The sequence below is a fragment of the Mobula birostris genome, unplaced genomic scaffold (genome assembly GCF_030028105.1).
Source record: "Mobula birostris isolate sMobBir1 unplaced genomic scaffold, sMobBir1.hap1 scaffold_1614, whole genome shotgun sequence".
NCBI classification, from domain to species: Eukaryota; Metazoa; Chordata; class Chondrichthyes; order Myliobatiformes; family Myliobatidae; genus Mobula; species Mobula birostris.
Window position 1 is genome coordinate 54,577 of NW_027274656.1, and position 24,734 is coordinate 79,310.

The window sequence follows — 24,734 nt, forward strand, 5'->3', positions numbered from 1 at the left end:
CAGCTCTACACCGGCCTGCTCTCCGGATGTCCCCGGCAGCTGTCCTGTCCACCTGATGAGCCCAGTCACAGGAGGTCCCTGGTCCACGTTGATCTGCACGACAGAATTGACTCCCAGCCAGTTGTGAGGAGGGCTCCCTCCATTCACCAGGGCCTGGTGTCGCAGGCTCCCACCTTTCTCTACGCCGTCCACCCACACCTGGCTCTCTCGGGCTGCAAGGAAACAAAGCAGGGCCCAGGTAAGCGAGCGAGAGTCCAGGGCCAGCCCCTGTGAGAAGCACAAAGCTTGCAGATGTGGAGGTGTCTGGGAATCCCCGTGCAGGAGCTGCAGGATTACAAGGTGAGTTAACCTTCCGAACGAGGTTCAGCACTCCCTTCATTGGACCACAGGAGAAGGGGGAAGCAACCTGACGGAGAGGAAAAACTGATGAGGGGTGAAGTTACAGAGTGTGTAAGGTCATGAGAGGTGACATTAGCAAGTGTGTAAGGCCATGCGGGATGACATTATCAAGTGTGTAAGGTCACAAGGGGTGACACTATCGAGTGTGTAAGGTCACGAGAGGTGACATTAGCAAGTGTGTAAGGCCACGCGAGGTGATGCTATTGAGTGTGTAAGGTCACAAGGGGTGACGCTATCGAGGGGTGTGGAGTGAGGAGGGGCGACGCGGTCGAGGGGTGTGGAGTGAGGAGGGGCGACGCGGTCGAGGGGTACGGAGTGAGGAGGGGCGACGCGGTCGAGGGGTACGGAGTGAGGAGGGGCGACGCGGTCGAGGGGTACGGAGTGAGGAGGGGCGACGCGGTCGAGGGGTACGGAGTGAGGAGGGGCGACGCGGTCGAGGGGTGTGGAGTGAGGAGGGGCGACGCGGTCGAGGGGTGTGGAGTGAGGAGGGGCGACGCGGTCGAGGGGTGTGGAGTGAGGAGGGGCGACGCGGTCGAGGGGTGTGGAGTGAGGAGGGGCGACGCGGTCGAGGGGTGTGGAGTGAGGAGGGGCGACGCGGTCGAGGGGTACGGAGTGAGGAGGGGCGACGCGGTCGAGGGGTAAGGAGTGAGGAGGGGCGACGCGGTCGAGGGGTACGGAATGAGGAGGGGCGACACGGTCGAGGGGTACGGAATGAGGAGGGGCGACACGGTCGAGGGGTATAAAGTGACGAGGGGTGAACCAAGTTCAGAATCAGGTCTATTATTACTGACATATGCCTGGAAATTTGTTGTTTTATGGCAGCAGAACTGTGTAAAGACATTTTTAAAATTTGTATAATTTATTACAAGAAATAAAGAAAATAAATGAGTGCAAAAAGAGAGCAAATAGTGAGTTCACAGACTGTTCAGAAATCCGATAGTGGAGGGCAGAAACTGTTTCTGAATCATTGACTGTGCGTCTTCAGGCTCCCGTACCTCCTGTCTAATGGCAGCAATGAGGAGGGGGCATGCCCTGGGTGATGGAGGCCCATGATGGGTGTTACCTTTGGAAGGTCCACTCAACGGTGGTGGATAATGTCCTGAGGGCCATAGACAGAGTGAATGTACTGTCTTTTCCCCTGAGCTGGGGAACCAAGAACTGGAGGGCACTCTATAGCCACATTGTTAGATACATCTGCACACCATCTCATTAATGCAAATATCTAATCAGCCAATCATGTGGCAGCAACTCAATGCATAAAAGCATGCAGACGTGGTCAAGAGGTTCTGTTGTTGTTCAGACCAAACATCAAAATGGGGAAGAAATGTGATCTAAGTGACTTTGACCGTGGCATGATTGTTGGTGCCAGATGGGGTGGTTTGAGTATCTCAGAAACTGCTGATCTCCTGGGATTTCCACAAAACAGTCTGGTTTACAGAGCACTGTGTGAAAAGCACAAAACACCCAGTGAATGCTAATTCTGCAGACGTAATGAGAGGTCAGAGGAAAATGGCCAGACTGGTTCAAGCAGACAGGAAGGCAACAGTAACTCAAATGGTTACCTGTTAACAACAGCGGTGAAGAAGAGCATCTCTGAACGTAGAAGTCGAACCTTGAAGTGGATGGCTGCACCATGTTCCACTCCTGTACCTAATAAAGTGGCCACTGAGTGTTTAAGGTGAGGAGGGAGAGATTTAACGAGAACATGAGGGGCAATTTTTTATCCAGTGAGTGGACAGTATATGGAATGACCTTACAGGGGAAGAGGCTGAACCTGTCCAACTGTCCTTGAATTGTTATTTCTGCAAATCGTTGCTGTTCCTTTTCACGCCTTGTGGCGCAGCGGGCGGCATTTTTTGCCGTTTCCGTAACATTTGACTGTTTTTACGAGGCCGAGTTGCTAGCTCGACGTTCAACCCACAACGGATGGAAAGCGTGCAGGGAGCTGGCCGGATTCGAACCCGGACCATTCGCCTGAAAGTCCGGGCTGATGTCACTGCAGTGCCGGCTGACTATTTATGTACACTAACAGCATTTAAAAAGACGGCAGGGGTAGGAAAGGATTGGAAGTTTCTACGCCAAGTGCAAGCTAATGGGGCTAGCTTTGATGGGGAATCCTGGTCAGTATGGACCGGTCGGATCAAAGCGTCTGCTTCCGTGCTGTATGACTGGAATGTTATCGGCAGAAGCAGCGGATGAAGTAAAGAACGGCTGGACTGTGCCAGGCCGACAACTCCACTGAGCCCATCCAAGACCAACACGGACCCCCCCCCGTCCACCCCAGCTCCTCGTACCACACAGAAAATCCCCCACATGTAGAAACTCACCTCTCCCTCCCAAAACTCCTTGCCTCTATCCCCTACCCCGCCCCCCACCTGAGTCACAAGAACATAAGAAATAGGAGGAGTCAGCCATCTGGCCCGTCCAGCCTGCCCCGCCATTCAATAAGATCATGGCTGATCTGACCATGGACTCATCTCCACCTACCCGCCTTTTCCCCATAACCCTTAATTCCCCTACTATGCAAAAATCTATCCAAACTTGTCTTAAGTATATTTACTGAGGTAGCCTCCACTGCTTCATTGAACAGAGAATTCTGCAGATCGGTCTCTACCCCCATTCTCCATTCCCCACTCGCCTGACCTCCCGCTACCCAGCCTCTGAGACGTCCCCCCACACCACTCACAGATGCTGTGTTGGACGTTTCGGGGGGGCTGCAGCATTTCCGTCTTGATGATGGACTCCAGTGGGATGGTCATCATGGATTCCAGCCTTTCTCCCTTCGACGGGTCCTGGAACAGAGGGGGCAGATCCTCAGGCGGGTCGGTGCAAAATACTGGAGTTGGGAGGTCATGGTGCAGATGTGTAGGTTGCCGGTGAGGCCATACCCGGAGGAGTCAGCGCGGTACAGGAGAGATGTTATTTAACTGGAAAGAGCGCAGAAAAGATTCACAAGAATGTTGGCAGGATTCGAGAGACTGAGCAGATTGGACAGGCTAGGATTTTTATTCACTGAACCACTGGAGATAAAATGAAGAGCGATCTTACAGAGGTCAATAAAATCATCGGGGGTACAAATAGGGTCGTAAAGAAAGCTTTTGGCACCTTGGCCTTCACAAACCAAAGAACTGGGTACATAAGTTGGGATATTATACTGAAGTTGCAAAATTGGTGAGACTAAATTTGAAGAACCGTGTGTAGTTCTGGTCGTCCAGCTACGGGGAAGATATCAATAAGATTGAAATAGCGCAGAGAAAATTTGCAAGGATGTTGCCAATACTTGAGGACCTGAGTTATAGGGAAATAGTGATTAGGTTAGGAATTTATTCCCTGGAGCGCAAGAGAATGAGAGAAGATTTGATAGAGACATAGATATGAGGAGTATAGTTAGGGTAAATAGTAAACAGTAAGATGAGGGCTCGCTCAGATGCAGTGGCCACATCGGGTCCAATCAAAGGTACATTTGTTCGTCTTTTATGTCCTTTTCATGATCATAAGTCACTGCTGGATACTAAGAAGATCAAGTGCTGAAGGACCATCACATTAGTGAGTTGCTTGATAGCAATGGAGCCAGACTTATTGTGTACTGTTGTTGTTGTCTGGGCTTGTTGTGCAGTGGTCCCCAACCTCCGGGCCGGGGACCGATACCGGGCCGCGAAGCATGCAGGGGTGCGGCGGTGGCCAGGACGCACCCAGCACATCTTTAAGAAAAAAGCTGGCAGTCACCTCTGATCTGGGCCGACATTTACGTGCCGGGCAGCACCTAATCAATTAGCTTGTTTATTTCGGCTTTTTTCTTAATGATGTGCTGGGTGCGTCCCGGCCACCACTGCACCCCTGCACGCTTCGCGGCCCGGTATCGGTCCGCGGCCCAGAGGTTGAAGACCACTGCCATTGTGTATCGTTGTGCCAAGATAGTGTGTGATCCAACAAATGGGGCAAGTGATTGTCCTGGCGAGGGAGCTGCATCGCCTCGGCCGCAGACTCGCCTGCAGCAGCCATCCAGGAGAAAGGGCAGTGTGGGAGGGCCTCTGTAGGGCACACTCGAATCCGTACTAGGTTGGCGGCTGGCCCCTCCCATAAGTGCTGCTCTCCAGTGTTTGCTCGGTGAATGAACAAACTGGACCAGGACAACTTTCCATCAATCAAGTCGTGCCACTCAGGGACTTGGACTATATATATATATATTTTTTTTTTTTGTTCTGACTTTATGTTTTTATGAAATCGTAACCATATATGCTATTTGTACTATGTACCACGTGTAGTATGCTGTGTGTTGTTGGTAATGTGTTTTACATCTTGGCCCTCGGGGAATGCCTTTTCTCTTGGCTATATTCATGTATGGTTGAATGATAATCAAATTTGTACTGCAAGAAGCTTTTTCCACTGAGGTTGGGTGAGACTAGAACAAGAGGTCATGGGTTAAAGGTTAAGGGGAAAATGGGGTGGAACTTCTTCACTCAGAGGGGGTAACAACCAGGTTCAGGAACAGTTTCTAACCCTCAAACATGAGGCTTTTGAACCAAAGGGATAACTTCACTTGCCCCATCCCTGAACTGTTCCCACAACCGATGGACTCACTGCCAAGGGCTCTTCAGCTCATGTTCTCGATATTTATTCCTTTTCTTGGTCTCAGTTCAAGGATTGAGTCTATTAAAATGAATATACTGACCAGACTACTATACCTCTTTCAGACCCTACCAATAGAGATTACCCAAAATCAATTCAATGAATGGAACAAGATGCTATCAAGATATATATGGCAAGGTAAAAGGCCTAGGGTTTGTCTCAAAACTTTGCAATTAGCCAAAGAAAAGGGGAGGATGGGGCCTACCTTCTCTTAGAGATTATTATTTTGCAGCACAGTTGAGAGCTGTGATATGTTGGTGCAACCCATCATATGTCGCTCAATGGAAAAACATTGAGGAGAGGATACTTTCCATCCCCATACAGGCAATTTTGGCCAATAACAACCTACAAAGTTACATAAATACTATTGATAACCCGTGGGTGAAATGGACTCTTAAAATATGGAAAACCATTATAAAAGGATATAAACTAGAGAGAGACATTGCAATTCTTAAATGGTGTGCATATGACTGGGATCTTACGCCGAATAAATTGGATGCTAGATTTAATGACTGGACAGCTAAAGGAACAACAGCTATTTGCAATATAATGAAAGAAGGAACATTGTTCAGTTTTGAAATGCTCAAAGAGAAACACTTATTAGAAAAACAAGACTTTTACCGGTATTTACAAACGCGACAGTGTGTTAATAGGATGGTTAAAAATGTAACCAAGGCAAGTACATGTCTGATAGAGCTATTTAGAAAAGCATATAATTCAGACAACAGTAGTAGAATCATTTCAAGCGTGTATAAGGGTTTGTCAAATCTTAAAACACATTCGACTTCATACATTAAAACAAAATGGGAGAAGGAAGGAGGGATAATAATATCTGAGGAAGAATAGACAATAATATGGAGGTATCAATGGAAGTGTACCAGTTCACAGAAATGGAGGGAGTTTGGGTGGAAAAACTTGATATGATATTTTATTACACCCTCTCAGAAATCCCATTATGATAGTAACCTCCCTGTTTGCTGGAGAAATTGTGGAAATTAAAATGCAAACCATTATCATATTTTCTGGGAATGCCCCGTTATCAAAGACTATTGGAGTGGGATACACAATGCCCTACAAGACATCTTCAAATGTGAAATACCCTTAGAAAGTAAGACCATATATTTTGGGTATATACCTCAAGAATGGTTGAAAAGAGATAAATATTTAATGAATTTACTGCTGGTGGCTGGTAAAAGACCCTTACCAGGAAATGATTATCACAGAAGAGCCCAACTCTAAATGCATGGACAGAAATTGCAATGGACATTTACAAAATGGAGAAGATAACAGCATCTGTTAATCATAAGTTGGAACAATTTTATTCATACCGGAAAAAATGGTTTAACTATATAACACCTCATAGGCCTGATTTTATTCTCACAAATCAATGAATATGTTGTAAAAAAAAAAGATCACTCCCTACTCTGTACATAGTTTTCTTCTTTCGATTGTTCTTTCTTTCCTCTCCTTTCTGTAAGTGTATACCTCAGATAAATATTATGTGGAGATTTGTGACAAATATGATTATATGATATATATGTACAGTATCTGAAATACATCTTCTGGAAATGTTTGTTTGATGATGAAATTCAATAAAAAATAAATTACAAAAAGAAAGAAATTTACTGTGAACTCTGGTGAGGGCATGGAACCAGCCACCAGCGGAAGTGGTGGATGCAGGTTCGATTTCAACACTTAAAGAGAAACTTGGATAGGTACGTGGCTGGGAGAGGCATGGAGGGCTGTGGTAGCAGTTTGGCAGGTTAGAGGGGCTGAAGGGCCTGTTTCTGTGTGGTAGTGCTCTGACTCGGCCTCACCGTACTTGTACATGGCGTGATATGTCTGGATGGCACCCAAGTGAATGTTTTTCACCGTATCTCGGTCCATGAGACAATAGTAAACCAATCAATCCTTCTGAACTCCAGCTGAAAACTGGAGCCTTGGTTGCCCAACCTTCCTTCATGGGATTACCTGTGTGCTCCAAGTCTAGTTTCTATCTCCCATTGAACAGTCCGAGATGTGACCACTCACCTGCTTAAAGCTGACTGCAACCATTGATCCCCTTTGAAAGAGGCCCATCACCGTCCCTTCCTTTATCCTGTCTTCCATGTAGATGGCCACGCGGTCTCCAGGGTTCACAGGACAACCGTGCTCGGTACTGGTGTGATTCGGGCTCACCGTGAGCGCCGGCTGTCTAGTATCCACAGAACTCCTTTGCGGTTTCACCTTGATGAAAGGCGCAAAGAACCCATGGTTTTCCCTGCATTGGAAGTACTGCTTCCCGCCATACATTCCATCATTTAGCCCGTCAAAGTCTGCATCCACCTGGACAAAGCAACAAGAAGTAGAGAAGGGGAGGTTTTGCAGTGGAGGGGGTGGGACAGATGAGTGAATTCCCCCACCCCTTCAACACCAGTAAGTATTCAATGTTTGACGATGTGTGAAGGAAAATTGTGGGATTCAGGACATTTGATTGTTTTTGGAACTATTTGTTTTTTTTAATAACACGATAAGACCAGAATAAGGCCATTCAGCTCACCAAGTTTGCTCCCCATTCCATCACACCATTTTTCTGCCTTCTCCCCATAACCTTTGACATCCTGACTAATCTAGAATCTATCACCCACCGCTATAAATATACCCAATGACTTGTGTAAAAGAATTCCATAGATTCACCACCACTCTCGCTGAAGGAATTCCTCCTCGTCTCCATTCTAAAGGGATTGAGACTGTGCCCTCTGGTCCTGGACTCCACCACAGTACAAACTGTTGTAAATTACAGTCATTTTTCATGTATTGCTGCCACAAAACAAAGGATTTCACAGCATACGTTAGTGATAATGAACCTGATTCTGATGTATACCTCCCTCCCGGGTATCCGTTACAAGTGGGAATCTGGGAGGTAATGCATATGGAATTTGGGTGGTGGGGTGGAGATATGCCTCTCCCAAAGGAGGTGTAAGGTGTTCCTTCTGTCTGTTAGCCTCCAGGTCACCCATGAGCAAGGTGTAGCACCTGCTTAGCCCTCCCCTGATCAGGGTCACGGGAAGCCATGGGAGCAGAGGTGCACATCACAAGTCCTGGTTACGCGACCACTGACGCCAGGCGGACAACACCTGAAGAGTGTTGATAATGGCTGGGCTCACCCGTCTTGTAAAGACACTGCCCAGAAGAAGACAATGGCAAACCACTTCTGTGAACAAATTTGTCAAGAGTAATCATGGTCAAAGAGCATGATCGCCCACATCATACGACATGGCACATAATGATGATGTCATACGACATGGCACACAATGATGATGTATGGAATAACAGATGCCCATGAGCGGGATACAGGTTGGACTATAATTGAGGAATTTGGAGGACTTCTACATGGATTAACAGATACCCAGGAATGAGTTACAAACTTTGGGCAAATATATACAGAATAGCAGGCTCAGAGCAAACCTGATGGAAGTTTACAAATTTATGAGAGCGATAGTTATGAGTAGATGGTCAGAATTTTTTCCCCAGGGTGATACCAGAGGGCTTGTATTTAAGGTGAGAGGGGGCAAATTCCAAGGGGCATTTTTTTTCCCCCACACAGTGTGCAGGGTGCCTGGAATGTACCGCCATAAGCGATGGTGGACGCAGATACAATCGCAATGATTAAGAGTTTGTTAGACCATGAATATGCAGGGAGTGGCAAGGGATGTACTCTAGGTCAAGTACACAACTGTTCAACAGTCCCCTAGTGCAATAAAATCAACTTTTAACAGCAAGTCTACCTTGTTATACTCTTGCACCCTTATGGTCTGCCAGCTCCAATACTCCACAACTTCCTATAAACCCCAATATTCCTTAGACAAATTCCAGGACATCTTCAAAAAGTGACGCCTCAAAAAGACGGCGTCCATCATTAAGGACCCCCATCACCTGGGACATGCCCTCTTCTCATTGCTACCATCAGGGAGGGGGTACAGGAGCCTGAGGGAACACACTCAACGACTCACGAACAGATTCTTCCCCTCTGCCATCGGACCTGTGAATGGACATTCGACCTACGAACACTACCTCAGTACTTCTTTAACAATTCTATTTGTGCACAACTTACTGAAGTATTTTAATATATGTGCAAATACATACATACTGGATGGAATAAGCAGGCTATATCCCTGAGAATGAGTTACAGGCGGGAAACTGGGTCAGGTTTAATATCACAAACATATGTTGTGAAATTAGTTGCCTTTGCAGCAGCAGCACAGCACAAAACATAATAATAGCAAGAAAAGCTGAATTAAAGTGTGTGTGTGTGCTGTAAAAGCTTTTATAGATATGTAAAAAGGAAAAGACTGGTAAAGACAAATGTAGGTCCCCTACAGACAGAAACAGGTGAATTGATCATGGGGAGCAAGGACATGGCAGACCAATTGAATAATTACTTTGGTTCTGTCTTCACTAAGGAGGACACAAATAATCTTCCAGAAATAGTAGGGGACAGAGGGTCCAGTGAGATGGAGGAACTGAGAGAAATACATGTTAGTAGGGAAGTGGTGTTGGGTAAATTGAAGGGATTAAAGGCAGATAAATCCCCAGGGCCAGATGGTCTGCATCCCAGAGTGCTTAAGGAAGTAGCCCAAGAAATAGTGGATGCTCGTTAGATTCTCGACTAGTTCCTGAGGATTGGAGGGTGGCTAATGTAACCCCACTTTTTAAAATAGGAGGGAGAGAGAAACCGGGGAATTATAGACCGGTTAGCCTAACGTCGGTGGTGGGGAAACTGCTAGAGTTAGTTATCAAAGATGTGATAACAGCACATTTGGAAAGCGGTGAAATCATTGGACAAAGTCAGCATGGATTTGTGAAAGGAAAATCATGTCTGACGAATCTCATTGAATTTTTTGAGGATGTAACTAGTAGAGTGGATAGGGGAGAACCAGTGGATGTGGTATATTTGGATTTTCAAAAGGCTTTTGACAAGGTCCCACACAGGAGATTAGTGTGCAAACTTAAAGCACACGGTATTGGGGGTAAGGTATTGATGTGGATAGAGAATTGGTTAGCAGACAGGAAGCAAAGAGTGGGAATAAACGGGACCTTTTCAGAATGGCAGGCAGTGACTAGTGGGGTACCGCAAGGCTCAGTGCTGGGACCCCAGTTGTTTACAATATATATTAATGACTTGGATGAGGGAATTAAATGCAGCATCTCCAAGTTTGCGGGTGACACGAAGCTGGGCGGCAGTGTTAGCTGTGAGGAGGATGCTAAGAGGATGCAGAGTGACTTGGATAGGTTGGGTGAGTGGGCAAATTCATGGCAGATGCAATTTAATGTGGATAAATGTGAAGTTATCCACTTTGGTAGCAAAAATAGGAAAACAGATTATTATCTGAATGGTGGCCGATTAGGAAAAGGGGAGGTGCAACGAGACCTGGGTGTCATTATACACCAGTCATTGAAAGTGGGCATGCAGGTACAGCAGGCGGTGAAAAAGGCGAATGGTATGCTGGCATTTATAGCAAGAGGATTCAAGTACAGGAGCAGGGAGGTACTACTGCAGTTGTACAAGGCCTTGGTGAGACCACACCTGGAGTACTGTGTGCAGTTTTGGTCCCCTAATCTGAGGAAAGACATCCTTGCCACAGAGGGAGTACAAAGAAGGTTCACCAGATTGATTCCTGGGATGGCAGGACTTTCATATGAAGAAAGACTGGATGAACTGGGCTTGTACTCATTGGAATTTAGAAGATTGAGGGGGGATCTGATTGAAACGTATAAAATCCTAAAGGGATTGGACAGGCTGGATGCAGGAAGATTGTTCCCGATGTTGGGGAAGTCCAGAACGAGGGGTCACAGTTTGAGGATAAAGGGGAAGCCTTTTAGGACCGAGATGAGGAAAAACTTCTTCACACAGAGAGTGGTGAATCTGTGGAATTCTCTGCCACAGGAAACAGTTGAGGCCAGTTCATTGGCTATATTTAAGAGGGAGTTAGATATGGCCCTTGTGGCTACGGGGATCAGGGGGTATGGAGGGAAGGCTGGTGCAGGGTTCTGAGTTGGATGATCAGCCATGATCATAATAAATGGCGGTGCAGGCTCGAAGGGCCGAATGGCCTACTCCTGCACCTATTTTCTATGTTTCTATGTGTGTGTGTGTGTGTGTGCGTGCGAGTGTATGTGAGTGTGAGTGTGTGTGTGTGTGAGTGAGTGTGTGTGTGAGTGTGAGTGTGTGTGTGAGTGTGAGAGTGTGAGTGTGTGTGAGTGCGAGTGTGTGTGTGTGTGTGTGAGTGCGTGTGAGTGTGAGTGAGTGTGAGTGTGTGTGTGTGTGTGAGCGTGAGTGCATGTGAGTGTGAGTGTGAGTGTGAGAGTGTGTGTGTGAGCGTGAGTGTGTGAGTGTGTGTGTGTGTGTGTGTGTGTGTGTGTGTGTGAGAGAGTGTGTATTAGTTAAATAAGTAGTGCAAAACTAGAAAATAGTGAGGTAGTATTCATGGTTTCAATGTCCATTCAGAAATGGGATGGCAGAGGGTAGAAGCTGTTCCTGAATTGTTGAGTGTGCGCCTTCAGGCTCCTGTATCTCCTCCCTGTTAGTAGCAATAGAACAGGGCATGACCTGGGTGATATGGTCCTTAATGATGGATGCTGTCTTTTTAAGGCATTGAAGATGTCCTGGAATTTATCTAAGATGTGTTGGGGTTTATAGGAAGTCATCGAACACTACAGCACAGACACAGGCCCTTCAGCCCAGCTAGTCTGTGCTGGCCTGATATTCGGCCTAGTTCCCTCGACTTGCACCTGGACCATAGCCCTCCACACCCCTCCTATCCAAACTTCTCTTAAGCAGTGAAACCAGGTCCATGTCCACATTCTCACCACCCTCCCAGTAAGGATGATCCCCCTTGGATTCCCCTAAAACTATCCACAATGTGTACATCAAGGCCCGGGCCGTGATCAGCAAGTGAGCTGGGTGAAGTCCGAACTTACAGGCCTGAGAATCCGAGGACAAGGACTGGAGGGCCAAAGGCCACCCATCCTGGCCTGCCTGTGTTTGAGAGGGATGGGAATGGGGCTTGTTTTGCTGATGTTTGTGTTGTTGCTGCTTTGCCAAGCACGGTGGGGATGCCATGTTGGTGCTGGAATGTGTTGCGACACTTGTGGGTTAACCATGGGTGCATTGGTTATTAATGCAAAGGGCACATTTCACTGCTTGTTTCAATGTACATGCAATAAATAAATCTGAACCTCAACCTGTGACCTCATTCTAGTCTCACTGTCAAAAGCCTGCTTGCTGTCTCCCTATCTATGCCCCTCCTGGGGAGTAAGGGGTGTCCAGGGAGGGGTAGCTCCTCTGGTGAAGGGGCTTGCTGTGCCCATTCTGGGGCAGCTCACTCACCTTTGCTCCCCACCAGGTACTCAGTTCTCACCTGTGGCTCCGAGTAGCCGTTAGCACGCGAGAGAGGCCACACCCCAGTGCACCGCTTCGACTGGCGGGCTAAACCAGGCGGAGGTGCTCGGCGGGACTCACGCCCCGGTAAGACAGAGATGTGCCCGTCCCAGAACACCGAGTCAGCTCTGGCAGACTGGGCGGATGAGGTCGACGGACAGATCCAACGGACAGGAAGGCCGCTCTGCAACACTTTATGGAGAGCGAAGGGCATGGCAAGGAACAGAAGATGTCATGGTCATCCAATGAAACCAATGAAGACCCCTTAATCAAAGGATTCATACTCATAATAGTATCTAACAGGTCAGCCTCTAATATGTAAGGAAAATTACTTAAATATTTTTGTAATTTATTATTACAATGGGATAAGTGTCCTTTATCTAAGATTAAACAGGATTGGGAAGAACTTAATTTGACTTTTATCTTTGGAGGATTGGATGCGGAGTTTGAAGTTGGTTAACTCCTCTTCAATCTGTGCTATCCATTCATTGATTCAATTTCAAAATTGTACATCGTTATCATTTGACGAAGGAGAGACTTTCTAATGTTGGTAGTCATTGTGATAGATGTAAAACTGAGATAGCTACACTGACACATATGTTTTGGTCTTGTTCTATATTGAAACAGTTCTGGAAGTTGGTTTTTTCAACAATTTCTAAAGCATGTAAAATTAATCTACAACCTAATAAATTAACTGTACTTTTTGGAATAATTCCTCAAAATATTCATGGTATTTCCGTGTCTGACCAACATGTTATTGCATGTGTTACGTTGATAGCTAGGAGGGCCATTTTGTTGAAGTGGAAGGACACATCAGCTCCCACTTTATCACAATGGTTCTCTCAAGTGATGCTATGTCTTAGTTTGGAGAAAATTAGAAGTCGAACCTTTGAACCTTTATTTGATTTTGAGAAAAGATGGGGCTCATTTGCTCGTTATTATCATTTGAGTTAATTGATATAATTTTTCCACGATCTAATTGTAAATGTTTTAGTATATTTTCTTTTCTTGCTGGCTGTTTGATGTTTATTTTTAGAAGCTTTGTGTATGACGCATGGCTCCGGGGTTGTACACCTAATGGGTTCTCTTTTTTTCTCACTTTTCTGCTCAGTAGGTTTTTTTTTGTTATCACAAAAATTTTTTTCAATCTTTAAGATAATGTCTTTTTTGAGACATTGTAAGTGTTGTTACTTTAATGTACTCGTTATTTTTTCTGTATATAACAATAAAAAGATTTGAAAAGAAAGAAGAAACCGAGGAACACCCCAGTTGGTGATGCTTGCTGGTATCACTGGACCCAGAATTCTGAGGTCGAGAGAAACATAGCAAATAGGTGCAGGAGTAGGCCATTCGGCCCTTCGAGCCTGCACCACCATTCAGTATGATCATGGCTGATCATCCAACTCAGAACCCTGCACCAGCCTTCCCCTCCATACCCCCTGATCCCTTTAGCCACAAGGGCCATATCTAACTCCCTCTTAAATATAGCCAATGAACTGGCCTCAACTGTTTCCTGTGGCAGAGAATTCCACAGATTCACCACTCTCTGTGTGAAGAAGTTTTTCCTCATCTCGGTCCTAAAAGGCTTCCCCTTTATCCTCAAACTGTGACCCCTCGTCCTGGACTTCCCCAACATCGGGAACAATCTTCCTGCATCTAGCCTGTCCAATCCCTTTAGGATTTTATACGTTTCAATAAGATCCCCCCTCAATCTTCTAAATTCCAGAGAGTATAAGCCTAGTCGATCCAGTCTTTCATCATATGAAAGTCCTGCCATCCCAGGAATCAATCTGGTGAACCTTCTTTGTACTCCCTCTATGGCAAGCATGTCTTTCCTCAGATTAGGGGACCAAACCTGCAGAAAACTGAGAGAGTGGATTTGCCCCAATACAATGGCTTTTCCACTTTAAAAGCTCTCCCACGCAACTTTCCTGTCAACGTCGGACACAACGGACAACCACTAACCACCATACCCCTCATAATCCTGTACACAGCAACAAGGTGTGCCTTTGTTCTCTTACACTTTGGGGATTCAAATCCTAACCTGTTCAACCTCTCCCTATAACTCAGGTGCCCAAATCCCAGCAACGTCCCTGTAAATGTCCTCTGCGCCAAATCGGGAGCAAAAGAGGCTTACCTGCAGCTCGATGCCGAAGTAGGTGCCAGAGAGCACGAGGTTGTCCACGATGCTGCCTTTGTACCTGAGGATGCCGGGAAGGGCCTCGGAGTTGTGCTCCAGAGTCACTGGGTCGCCCGGCTTCAGCTGCAGGGCGGCCTGCAGCGCATTCTTCTCCTCCAGGTAGAAGTATAGCCGCCGGGCCGAGGGGCTGACGGCCTGCAGCAGCCCCGCCTCCTGCTCACTCAGCAGCTGCAGGGTGTCCAGCTCCAGCTCCAGGCTCACCTCCGCGTCCACCAGCTGGAATTTCAGTCGGCGGCGCGAACCCACCTCCCTCTCCATCTCCTTCAGGTAGTCGGACTCGGGGATGGCGGCCAGCGTTCCAGCGGGGAACACGCGGCTGTTTAAGGGGAGGTCCAACAGTAGTATGAAGTAGAGCCGCTTCATTTCCTTCTTGCCAGAAAGGAGATCACAGTTTGGTGTAGTTACATCCAAGTGACCTGAAGAGTGGGAAATAATTAGAAAATAACATGGATTGGGAGGTGGGAGACAAAGCAAACATTGCCCCTTTCAGTAGGACCATCAGATATGTTGTAGGAGCAGAATTAAGGCCATTCAGCCCATCGAGTCTGCTCCACCATTCTATCATGGCCGATTTATTATCCCTCTCAACCCCACTCTCTGCCTTCTCCCCGTAACCTTTGACACCCTGACTAATTGGCAACTTATCAACCTCTGTTTTAAATATACACAATGACTTGGCCTCCAGTAGGCGTTTATGGCAATAAGTTCCACAGGCTCACCAGCCTCAGCCTCTGGCTAAAATAATTCCTCCTCATCTGTAGCATTTGGGGACATTCAGAAAAGGGGTGTGAAATTTCAACTGTGCATTTTTTAAAAATCTGTTCTTCAGGGATGTCCTTCTCTTCAGACTGTGGCCTCTGCCCCTAGATCCTCCCACCATTGGGAACTTACTCTGCACGTCCACTCTATTTGGGCCTTTCACTATTTGCTAGTTTTCAATGAGATACCCACTCATTCCTCTAAACTCCAGTGAGTACAGGCCCAGAGCCATCAAATACTCCTTATACATTAACCTTTTCATTCCTGGATCATTCTCATAACCTCCTGGACCTACATCCTTTCTCAGATAACGGGGCCCAAAACTGCTCACAATACTCCGAAAGTGGTCTGGCCAATGCCTTATAAAGCCGCAGCATTACATCCTTGCTCTTATATTCTAGTCCTCTCGAAGTGAATGTTAACATTGCACTTGCCTTCCCTATGAAATGTGTTTGAAAGTTTATTGTTGTCACATGTACTGGGATACAGCGAACAACTTTGTTTTGCATGGTAGCCATACAAATCCATTCATCACGGGAGAGTTCAGTGATGGGGCAAGAGTGAAGTTATCCCCCTTTGGTTCAAGAGCCTGATGGTTGAGGGGTAATAACTGTTCCTGAACCTGGTGGTGTGGGTCCTGAGGCTCTTGTACCTCCTTCCTGATGGTAGCAGTGAGAAGAGAGCACGGCCTGGGTGCGGGTGTCCCTGATGATGGATGCTGCTTGCCTGTGACAATGCTCCATGTAGACGTGCTCAGTGGTGGAGAGGGCTTTACCCCTGGTGGTCTGGGCTGGATCCACTACTCTTAGTAGGATTTTCTGTTCAAGAAACAGCCAGTCAATATACTCTCCACCACACATCAATAGAAGTTTGTCAGCATCTTGGTTGTCATGCCAAATGTTTGCAAACTCCTAAGGAAGTAGAGGTGCTGTCATGCTTTCTTAATTGCAGTTACATGTTGGGCCCACGACAGACCCTCTGAAATGATAACACTGAGGATTTTAAAGTTGCTGACCCTCTCCATCTCTGATCCCCAATGAGGACTGGCTCATGAACCGCTCATTTCCTCCTCCTGAAGTCAACAATCAGCTCCTTGGTCTTGCTGACATTGAGTGAGAGGTTGCTTTGGCACCACTCAGCCAGATTTTCAATCTTCCTCCGACATGCTGACTCGTCAGCTCGATCAGCCTATGACAGTGGTGTCATCAACAAACCTGAGGTATGGCACTGGAGCTGTGTTGAGCCTCGGAATCGTAAGCGTAAAGCGAGTAGAGCAGGGGGCCAAGCACTCAGCCGTGCGCGGCACCTGTGCTGACAGTGATTGTGGAGGAGATGTTGTTGCCAATCCAAACTGGGGAAGGTTACCCCTGGTTATCCAAGGTTATCCAATCTGCAACTGAGGAAATCGAGAATCCAATTTCATGAGGAGGTATTGAGGCCTAGTTCTTGAAGCTTATTGATTAGTTTTGAGGGGATGATGGTACTGAATGCCGAGCTGTAGTCAATGAAGAGCATCCTGACGTATGCACCTTTGCTGTCCAGATGTTCCAGGGTTGAGTGAAGAGCCAATGAAATAGAATCTGCTGTGGACCTGTTGTTTCGGGGGGCAAAATGGAGTGGATCCACATCACTCCTCAGGCAGGAATAAATATATTTCAACTCAGAAACATTTCATCACTGTGGATGCAAGTGCCACTGGACTATAGTCATTGAGGCAGGTTACTACAATCTTCTTGGGCACTGGTATGATTGAAACCCGCTTGAAGCAGGTGGGTAACTCAGACTGCCAAAGTGAGAGGTTAAAGATCTCAGTGTACACTCCAACCAGATGATCAGCACAGATCTTTAGTACTCGGCCACGTTTCCCATCTGGACCGGATGCTTTCCGTGGGTTCACCCTCCTGAAGGATGCGCTCACATCAGCCTCAGAGACCGAAACCCAGGATCATCAGCGGCCGTCGGAGTTCGCGAAGGTTACTCCGTGATTTGACAGTCAAAGTGAGCATAGAAGGCACTGAGCTCATCTGAAAGCGAAGCGTCCTTCACTGGACGCTTTCAACATCCTTCATTGATTCAAGCCTGGTCTGGACTGGAATTGCCACTTGGCCCGTCAGATGGCTTTCCAGAGATCATTCCTGGCCCTTTTATAACTTTCTTGGTTGTGAATCTTGAACATCTCTGATCTGGTCTTCAGCAGATGGTGGATATCATGGTTCATCCAGGGTTTCTGGTCGGGGAAGAAAGACTCGGAATGATTTTGTGGGGGCACACTCACCTACAACTGTTTTTATAAAGTCCATGATAACCATTCAGATCCACAGATGGATTCTTGAAAACGGTCCAGTCCAGCGACTCGAAGCAGCCCCGTAGCCACTCCTCTGCCCCTTGCGATCTTCTCTTTGTTGTCCTAATCTCTGGAGCTTTGCTCTTTAGCCTCTGCCTGTATAAAGGGAGGAGAAGGGCAGCCAAGTGATCTGATTTCCCAAAGTCAGGTCCGGGCATGGAACGGACAGCATTCCTTATCTTAGCCTAGTAGTGGTCTAGTGTCTTGGGACCCCTGGTGCTACAGGTTATATGCTGATTGTAACTGGGGAGGGATTTCTTCAAACAAGCCTGAGTGGAATCCCCAACTGTGATCTGAAATGTGTTGGGATGGACTGTTTCTTGTTTGGTGACGGCATCATGCAGTATCTCAAGTGACTGATTACAGTCAGCCGATGGTGGGATGTAAATTGTGGTCAGGATTATGGAGGAAAGCTCTCTTGATAAATAGAATGGACGACATTTGGCCGTTAGGTGTTCAATCAGGGGAACATGATTTCACCAAAGCCACCACATTGGAGCTCCACAAAGAGTTTATCATGAAACACACACTTCCACCTTTTGCCTTTTCCAAATCGGCAGTTTGGTACGTTCTGTGTATCGAGAAGCCTTTGGGTCTGATCGCTGCATCTGCCAAACTCTGAGTTAGCCACGTCTCAGTAAAACACAGAACACAACAATTCCTCATCCCCCCTCGATACAGCAATCTTGCCCTCAGGTCCTCAATCTTATTCTCCAGCAACAGCACATTTGCCAACAAGATACCGGGAAGAGGGGGCCTCAGCCTGGCCTGGAGTCCCCACCCCTCCAGCCACCACTTAAAGGTGCCGTACTTGCTTGCTTGAGAGTCAAGTCTGTCGAGTCCTTCAGAAGATCATGACATCTGTAGTTGATTAAGTCAATTTAAAGGTACATTGCTTAAAGGGAAACCATACCCTGCAGTGAGAGTCGTTCCAAAGGGGTATTTACAGGGTAAATGGTAAGGCACTGAGGAGTGCAGTGGAACAGAGGGATCTGTGAATACAGATACACAATTCCCTAAAAGTGGCGTCACAGGTAGATAGGGTCGCAAAGAGAGCTTTTAGTACATTGGCCTTTATTAATCAAAGTATTGAGTATAAGAGCTGGAATGTTATGATAAGGTTGTATAAGGCATTGGTGAGGCTGAATCTCGAGTATTGTGTTCAGTTTTGGTCACCAAATTACAGGAAGGATATTAATAAGGTTGAAAAAGTGCAGAGAAGGTTTACAAGGATGTTGCCGGGACTTGAGAAACTCAGTTACAGAGAAAAGTTGAATAGGTTAGGACTTTATTCCCTGGAGCGTAGAAGAATGAGGGGAGATTTGATAGACGTATATAAAATTGTGATGGGTATTGTTACATACCCCGTAACTGGGTTGCCAAACCAGCAGAAATGGATCACTCAGTTGGAGTCTGGATTACGAGAACTAAGAAAGTTTTATTAAAGAAACAAGCAACACAGTAATCGAAAGGATAATAAATGCAACAGTTCAGCAATGATAAACACACATGTGCACAGAATTAAAATAACAGCATCAATCAAGCTCTATCGTTGTCTAGGGGTAAATGACCAGTTTCAAAGTGACACAAAAGTCCAGTTCAATTTAATAGTTCAGTTCGCAGTAATCGTTGCCATGGTGATGTACAACGTGGGGGTGGGGGAGAGAGAGAACGGGAACGACTGATCATTCAGAACGGCTTCCGCTCACAGACCGGCGATATTGCTCACAAGCAGCTTTCAGGCGGGTCCTTTGTGATGTCACCTGAGGTCACCGACTGTGACCCCTCCTCCAGATGCGGTCGATCCTCTGCAGTGAACCCGGCACCCAAGCAAGGGCGGTCACACACCGGATTCCCGCTGATCGTACCTTTTCACCCTGTGCGTTTAAGGTCCGGTACTTCCCACCGACTCATGAGAGGCGCACCACTCCCAGGGTCTCGTTACCTCGGGTGTCGTGTGTGTTTGCCTTAGCGAACCTGTCCCTTTTTATCCCCCTGCTGGGGTATCGCCTGTCCATCACTTCAAACAGTTCAGGGTTCAAAGGGGGAGCCGCTCTAGACAGCCCTCTCTCCCGTCCCTTCATTACACATCTCCAGATGATGCTTCATTGTTCCTTATCTCTCCTTCCCCTGAGGACAGGTGGCAGACCAACTGCTGATGCCACTGATGCTAGCCCAGGCCAGCAAACATCTTAATTTATGTGTATTCTCGTCACAGTATAGATAGAGTGAATGCAAGCAGGTTTTTTCCACTGAGGCAAGGGGAGAAAAAAACCAGGGGCAGTTAAGGGTGAGGGGGGAAAAGTTTAAAGGGAACATTGGGGGGGCTTCTGTGGTGGGAGTATGGAATGAGCTGCCAGACGAGGTGATAAATGCAGGTTCTTATTTAACATTTGAGAATAAATTGGACAGATACATGGATGGGAGGTGTATGGAGGGATATGGTCCGTGTGCAGGTCAGTGGGACTAGGCAGAAAATGGTTCGGTACAGCCAAGAAGGGCCAAAAGGCCTGTTTCTGAGCTGTAGTTTTTCTGTGGTTTCTATGGTATTGTACACAGCACAGGAGCATAGTAACTGAAGGACCGGCGCTGTACTGTACTGTTAGACATGGAACAGTACAACACAGGAACAGGCCCTTCGGCCCACAGTGTCATACTGAACTAATTACAGTGGTAATCAAACAGCCAGCTAAACTAATCCCCTCTGTCTGCACGATGTCCATATCCTTCCACTTTATTCACATTCATGCACATATTGAAACACCTCTCAGAAGACTCTAATGTTACTGCCTCTACCACCCCCCCAGGCCGTGCATTCCAGACACCCACCACATGTGCATCCCAAGAACCTGGCACCCAGACATAAACAGAGCAATATTGTACATACTGTCCAGTGCAACGAGAACTGCACACATCTGTTTATCGGCCACACACAACTCCATTCATGCAAAGATAAGGCTAATGACCCTCTCATTATCTCTTAATGACCCGCATGTGATTGCAATACCTTTAAACAACTCACAGAGTTTATAAACCAGAAAACGACCCACCAGGGCTTAGAACTGAAGGAGCCTCTTGGATGAGTGGTGAAATGTTTTCGAGACAACACAGCAAGTCCAGTTGCCTTGGTTTACTACTGCTTGATAACCATAGAAACCGTAGAAACTACAGCACAGAAACAGGCCTTTTGGCCCTTCTTGGCTGTGCCGAACCATTTTCTGCCTAGTCCCACTGACCTGCACACGGACCATATCCCTCCATACACCTCCCATCCATGTATCTGTCCAATTTATTCTTAAATGTTAAATAAGAACCCGCATTTACCACCTCGTCTGGCAGCTCATTCCACACTCCCACCACTCTCTGTGTGAAGAAGCCCCCACTAATGTTCCCTTTAAACTTTTCCCCCCTCACCCTTAACCCATGTCCTCTGGTCTTTTTCTCCCCTTGCCTCAGTGGAAAAAGCCTGCTTGCATTCACTCTATCTACACCCATCATAATTTTATATACCTCTATCAAATCTCCCCTCATTCTTCTACGCTCCAGGGAATAAAGTCCTAACCTATTCAACTTTTCTCTGTAACTGAGTTTCTCAAGTCCTGGCAACATCCTTGTAAACCTTCTCTGCATTCTTTCAACCTTATTTATATCCTTCCTGTAATTTGGTGACCAAAACTGAACACATTACTCCAGATTCGGCCTCACCAATGCCTTATACAACCTCATCATAACATTCCAGCTCTTATACTCAATACTTTGATTAATAAAGGCCAATGTACCAAAAGCTCTCTTTGCGACCCTATCTACCTGTGACACCACTTATAGGGAATTTTGTATCTGTATTCCCAGATCCCTCTGTTCCACTGCACTCCTCAGTGCCTTACCATTAACCCTGTATGTTCTATCTTGGTTTGTCCTTCCAACGTGCAATATCTCACACTTGTCTGTATTACACTCCACCTGTCATTTTCAGCCCATTTTTCCAGCTGGTCCAAGTCCCTCTGCAGGCTCTGAAAACCTTCCTCACTGTCTACTACACCTCCAATCTTTGTATCATCAGCAAATTTGCTGATCCAATTTACCACATTATCATCCAGATCATTGATATAGATGACAAATAACAATGGACCCAGCACTGATCCCTGTGGCACACCACTAGTCACAGGCCTCCGCTCAGAGAAGCAAGTGGCTTCTTCTATTGAGCCAATGTCTAATCCAATTTACCACCTCTCCATGTATACCTCGCGACTGAAATTTTCCTAACTAACCTCCCATGCGGGACCTTGTCAAAGGCCTTACTGAAGTCCATGTAGACAATATCTACTGCCTTCCCTTCATCCACTTTCCTGGTAACCTCCTCGAATAACTCCAATAGATTGGTCAAACATGACCTACCACGCACAAAGCCATGTGGACTCTCCCTAATAAGTCCCTGTCTATCCAAATGCTTGTAGATTCTGTCTCTTAGTACTCCCTCCAATAACTTACCTACTACCGATGTTAAACTTACCGGCCTATAATTTCCCGGATTACTTTTCGATCCTTTTTCAAACAACGGAACAACATGAGCCACTCTCCAATCCTCCGGCATGTCACCTGTAGACAGCGACATTTTAAATATTTCTGCCAGAGCCCCTGCAGTTTCAACACTAGTCTCCTTCAAGGTCCGAGGGAACACCCTGTCAGGTCCCGGGGATTTATCCACTTTAATTTTCCTCAAGACAGCAAACACCTCCTCCTTTTCGATCTGTACAGTTTCCATGATCTCACTACTTGTTTCCCTTAATTCCATAGACTTCATGCCAGTTTCCTTAGTAAATACAGATGCAAAAAACCTATTTAAGATCTCCCTCATTTCCTTTGGTTCCGCACGTAGCCGACCACTCTGATCTTCAAGAGGACCAATTTTATCCCTTACAATCCTTTTGCTCTTAACATACTTGTAAAAGCTCTTTGGATTATCCTTCACTTTGACTGGCAAGGCAACCTCATGTCTTCTTTTAGCCCTCCTGATTTCTTTCTTAAGTATTTTCTTGCACTTATACTCCTCAAGCACCTTATTTACTCCCTGTTTCCTATACATGTCATACAACTCCCTCTTCTTCTTTATCAGAGTTGCAATATCCCTTGAGAACCAAGGTTCCTTATTTCTACTCACTTTGCCTTTAATCCTGACAGGAACATACAAATTCTGCACTCTCAGAATTTCTCCTTTGAAGGCTTCCCACCTACCGATCACATCCTTGCCAGAGAACAACCTGTCCCAATAAGGAATTTGATAGGAGAGAAGGGGAATTAAATCTGAAACAGCCTTTCAGTAATGAAAATGGAGGTAAGAGACTGCGGATGCTGGAATCTGGAGCAACAGAGAATCTGGCAGAGGGACTCAGTAGACCGGGTAGCATCCGTGGAGGGAGGAAGGAATTGTCGATGTTTCCAGCTGAAATCCTGTATCAGGACTGACAGATGCTCTCTGACCCAATGAGTTCTTCCAGCAGATTCTGTGTTCCTTCAGTAACAGTAGCCATGCCCCCACTGAGTAAAGAACCCATTCCCTTCAGGCAGGGAACCCCAGAGGCCAAGAGTCCTTTCAGCCCAATAGGTCCATGCTGACCACAGCATCCTCCCTGCTGGTCCCAGTAGTCTGTGTTCAGCACCTCCCTCCCACGTACCCACGCAAATGCACCTTGAAGTTGCAATTATACCCGTGACTTTGCTAAGTGGAAGCCCTGCTCCTGATTCATACGCTGGAGAACAGCCAAGTGACAACAGAGCCTTTTCCACATATCTCCCACAGAGTAAAAATAGGCTGAGAGAGTACTTGTGTTGGCATTTGACAGATTCGAAAGCAATTGTATAAGTGTTGTTAAATGGGGCGGCAGGGTGGAGATACGTCTCTACCAAAGGAGGTGTACGGCGCTCCTTCCCTCCGCTGGCCTGCAGGTCACCCTTGGCCAAGGTGTAGCACCCGCTTAGTCCCCCCAATCAGGGTCACATGAAGCCACAGGAACAACTTGTGCATATCACAAGTCCTGGTTATGTGACCACTGATGCCAGGCAGACAATCTCTGAAGAGCATTGAGACAACTGGGGTCAGCGTCTTGTAAAGACAACAATGGCAGAAAAGGCAGCAATGGCACACCAGTCCTGCAGAAAAATGGCCAAAGGCCTGATTGCCCACGTCATACGACTTGATGATGATGTTTAATTATAGGCCACCTCCCTGCCGTATTCACCTAGAATGCAGCTACAAAGAAATCTAAATGATTGCAGGAACTAGGCCACAGGTTGCCAAACTGGCAGGTTAGCTCTTTTTAAACAACGAAAGCACGTACCACAGCTTCCATCCCACTATTGAATTGTCATTCAGTACAATAAGATGGAATTTTGACCTCTACTACATTATAAACTTGCACCTTATTGTTTGATTGCTTTCTCTGTAACACTTTATTCTGCATTCTGTTACTGTATCTTCTGTAACCAAACAACCCAATTCTTGAATCTCTTGTGTTTATTCTTGTACTTTGCAATGAAGGCCAATATGTTCTGATCTACTTGTGGGACCTTTGTTTCTGTGACACCGAGATCCCTCTGAACTTCCCGTAATTGCAGCCTCTCTCTCTTCAGATGATCCACAAACTGATTCCTCTTACCCAACTGTCTTTTGTATCTTCTTTGCGGGGCAGACTTGTTGGGCCGAACGAGAATCACGGTCTCCTACGCCTTACGGTCTTTTCCCTTGTACTGTCGCAACGCACCGATGTGATGAAATGATCTGTGTGGGTGGCATGCAAACAAAGGTTAAGTTTCAGACACAGCAAGTTCCAAGAAAGCCTCCCCTCCATGCACTCTCGCTACCTCAGTAAAGCAGAATCGAAGACTCCCCCCACTCCGCACATTCTCTCTTCTCCCCTCTCCCACTGGGCAGTAGATACAAAAGACTGGAAACATGTACCACCTGGCTTCTACCCCGCTGTATAAAG

General features: G+C 46.6%; 1 protein-coding gene across 1 annotated transcript; it reads right to left on the reverse strand.

Moving 5' to 3' along the window:
* Positions 1-24,521, reverse strand: LOC140192538 (uncharacterized; the record flags this gene model as incomplete). Its single annotated transcript, XM_072250102.1, has 6 exons — positions 24,405-24,521; positions 17,683-17,847; positions 14,586-15,064; positions 7,060-7,353; positions 3,086-3,191; positions 1-212 (listed from the first exon to the last, which is right to left on the reverse strand). Coding segments are annotated over exons 2-6 (1,125 nt in total), but the record flags the coding sequence as incomplete, so codon positions are not given.
* Between the last annotated feature and the right edge of the window lie 213 nt (positions 24,522-24,734).